This window comes from Crocodylus porosus, unplaced genomic scaffold (assembly GCF_001723895.1).
Source record: "Crocodylus porosus isolate Cpor-Errol unplaced genomic scaffold, CroPor_comp1, whole genome shotgun sequence".
NCBI classification, from domain to species: Eukaryota; Metazoa; Chordata; order Crocodylia; family Crocodylidae; genus Crocodylus; species Crocodylus porosus.
In genome coordinates this window covers 39,757,181-39,760,150 of record NW_017728949.1, presented here as the reverse complement: position 1 = coordinate 39,760,150, position 2,970 = coordinate 39,757,181, and the positions used below count along the sequence as shown (strand labels likewise).

General features: G+C 47.5%; 1 protein-coding gene across 1 annotated transcript in view; it reads left to right on the top strand.

Annotated features, from left to right (window-relative positions):
- Positions 1-2,793: 2,793 nt before the first annotated feature.
- Positions 2,794-2,970, top strand: part of HOXD12 (homeobox D12) — a 771-nt gene continuing 594 nt past the window's right edge. Inside the window, exon 1 of the mRNA XM_019553531.1 lies at positions 2,794-2,968. Coding sequence (XP_019409076.1) covers positions 2,794-2,968 — 175 coding nt within the window. The remainder of the gene's footprint in view (positions 2,969-2,970) is intronic.

Here is a 2,970-nt window from a genome sequence, read left to right as displayed (position 1 = left end):
GAGCGGCGGGCTCCGGGCACCGCCACCGTCTGTGCTCGGCGCAAGCGGGAAGCCTGTTTGCAGCTGGGGCAAGATGAACCGCTGCTCCTGAACGCGAGTTTCATCTCACAGGAGGCAAAAACAACCAAGCAAAAAAAAAGCCTCTACCGCCACCAGCCCTAGAAACAAGGCTTGGGAGACGAGATACCGTGCCGTGCTGTGGAGAACGTGAACAAAACAATATTGTCTTTCTTTGCAAAAACACTGCCTCAGACAGCTTCGCTCCAGCCGCTAAGGTTTGGCTTTGCATATTTCTCTTACTATGACTGTACAGTTACCGAGAAGCTCTGGGTTCTCAAATCCTGTAAAAGAAAAAGGGTAAAGAAAGAAAGGGGTGAGGGGAACAGGTCTGAAGTGTCACCTTCTTTCCGGTAGCTGGAAACTCACATCTATTCTTGCTTTTATTGCGGGGGGGGATTATGTTATTTTGAATGCAAAATGTCTCCTTCTTCTTCTTTATTGCGGGGGGGGGGGATATATTAAATTGAATACAAATTACATCTTCTTTTCTTTTCTATTCGTCTCTTCTCCTCCTCCTCCTCATTCTTTCTCTTTCTCTACAAAATGGAAGTGCACAAGAGAACTAAACGTCGCCCAGGTTGCCAGCATATTGGAGAGAAAAATATTAAAAGAAACCAGAGTTAATAAGAAAGACCCAATTGGTAGACATAACTCAAACAATAAAGATTAAGGGCAGTGGTCACTAATCTCCTCCAGCGATGCCTGTGTGGTCCCTGAGGATAATCTGGAGAGTAATTATTTAAAGGTTTCTTCCAGAGCAATGAAATTACTGTAGAATTTAGCCCAAATCCCATTAAAAGAAGAGACGAATTTCTTTAGAAGAATGCCAAGAAAAGCGCCAGAGCCTCGACTCGCTTGAAAATAGAGCCAAGATGCAAACTGCGATTAGCAAAATATCACCATGGAAATGACCCTCCATTGATACCCGTGTTTGATACTTTAATTGTAATAATGTAAGCGCCTCTGTCAATGCGCTGTTTGCTGATGAAACTGGATCAATTCAGTCCCTGGGAGAACCTGTTTACTGAATTAGCCGTGTGGCCCAAGGCAGCGCGTATGTTCGGTACGAAATGCCTTCAACAGATGCACATGGAAAATATTATTTAGAAATCCACTTCATAATCCGAAAGCCTAGTGTTAAGGCGACTGAAGAATAAAAGGAAATTTCAAAAGTACCCCTACTTATTTGGAGCTTTACTCTCTTGCGATATTCCCTCTCTTATAACACTTGCTGGTGTGTAAGTAGGTGTCTTTCCACATTTTGAACCAGGCTCAAACCAATGTTGTTATAGGAATATTTCGATCTAAATTGCTGTATATCCAGGGCCTCGCCAGATTCAGAACCGCACTCTCTCCTTGCAGGACATCAATCGTGCTAGCAGCCATGTGACTTATTGTTTCATTTTTTGGAAAAGACGTAAGAGCCCAAGTGCGGATGCTCTCTCACACACACACACACACACACAACTTTTTCCCTTTTTTTGGTTTGAGAAGTGCAAGGGGGAAAATCTTCAACCCACGAAAAATTCTGAGTCTCGAGATCTGAGAATGGGAGAACAATAAATGCCACTCAGATTCAGTTATATCGGTTAGCCAACTGTGACTGAACACTCAGTCGTTATTTTCTTCTCTTATTATAAATCATGGAATATTTTGAATTGATTAAATATTTTGAATAGACTGAATATTTTCCTGCAATTCCTAAATACATTCGTAGCTTCTTCCCAATAAGTCTGTATTTTGTAAAAGCACTTTGAAACTGTTCCAAAAGCTTTTTTGGCGGGGAGGGGGGGAGGAACCCATGTATTATTTGTATTGGTCTCTTAATTTAATGTTGTGGGAAAGGCTGAATTACCTTTGGTAAATAAAAGTATTCGCACTCTGCGATGGCAGCTGCCTACTGTAGTCAGGCTACGAGCCCGCCCGTCACTACTACCAGTCCCCTTGTACGAGGCAATGAAAGGCAAACTAAAGGGTGCATAAACGAGAAAAATCAAGAACAGAAAAGAAAGCAAGAAAAGACAAAAGGGTGGGGGGAAGGGGGCAGAAGTTTCCAGCTAGAGACTTGTCGGATCGTAATAAGAATACCACCAACACTGGGTCCCCAACTAGCATTTTAATTGCAAGCATATGCCTGACTCTGCACCTAGATAGCCAGGGTAGCAATTAAAGCAGATGCACTCCGAAATGGAGAAGGCACAGCTAAGGGACATACCTAGCTAAAATGAGTGACTGCAGAGGTGCACCTCCGCCTCAGATGTGGAAAGTGCTGAATAATCATCATGATGGTGATAGTAATGGTCGCAATAGTCACGGCTGTCCCCGTAGTAACAGCGACAGTGCCGCCTGTGATGGTAATGACGATGAGAATGGTAATAACAGTAGTTATAGCAGAAGCAGCAGTAAGGGTCATAAAGACGGGGACAGTAATGATCACAACAACAGTGGTGCTGGAGGGGTGAGGCAGGGCTGGGGGAGGCCCCGGGGCTGCGGGTCCCAGGTCCCGCGGGCCTCCAGCTGCCCTGGCCGGCTCCCGCCCCGCCCCCGTTCCGCGTTTCAATATTTCCAGAGTTATCATACTCCTGGCGGGCCGCGGGCGGCGGGAGGCGGCGCTGCCATTGCCGGCTTTGAAGAACCTGTCTGCAAAGTTTCGTCCAATCGGTTGGGGCGCCCCGCTTCTCCCCGCGCGTAACTAAATACCGCCGCGAGAGCCGCCGCCGCGCTTTGTCGGAGATGTGCGAGCGCGGTCTGTGCAGGTCGGGCTACGTGGGCTCCCTCCTCAACCTGCCGGCTCCGGACTCCTTCTACTTCCCCAGCCTGCGGGCCAATGGAGGCCAGCTGGCGGCTCTGCCCTCCCTGCCCTACCCGCGGAGCTCGCTGCCCTGGACCTGCCCGAGCTCGTGCGCAGCC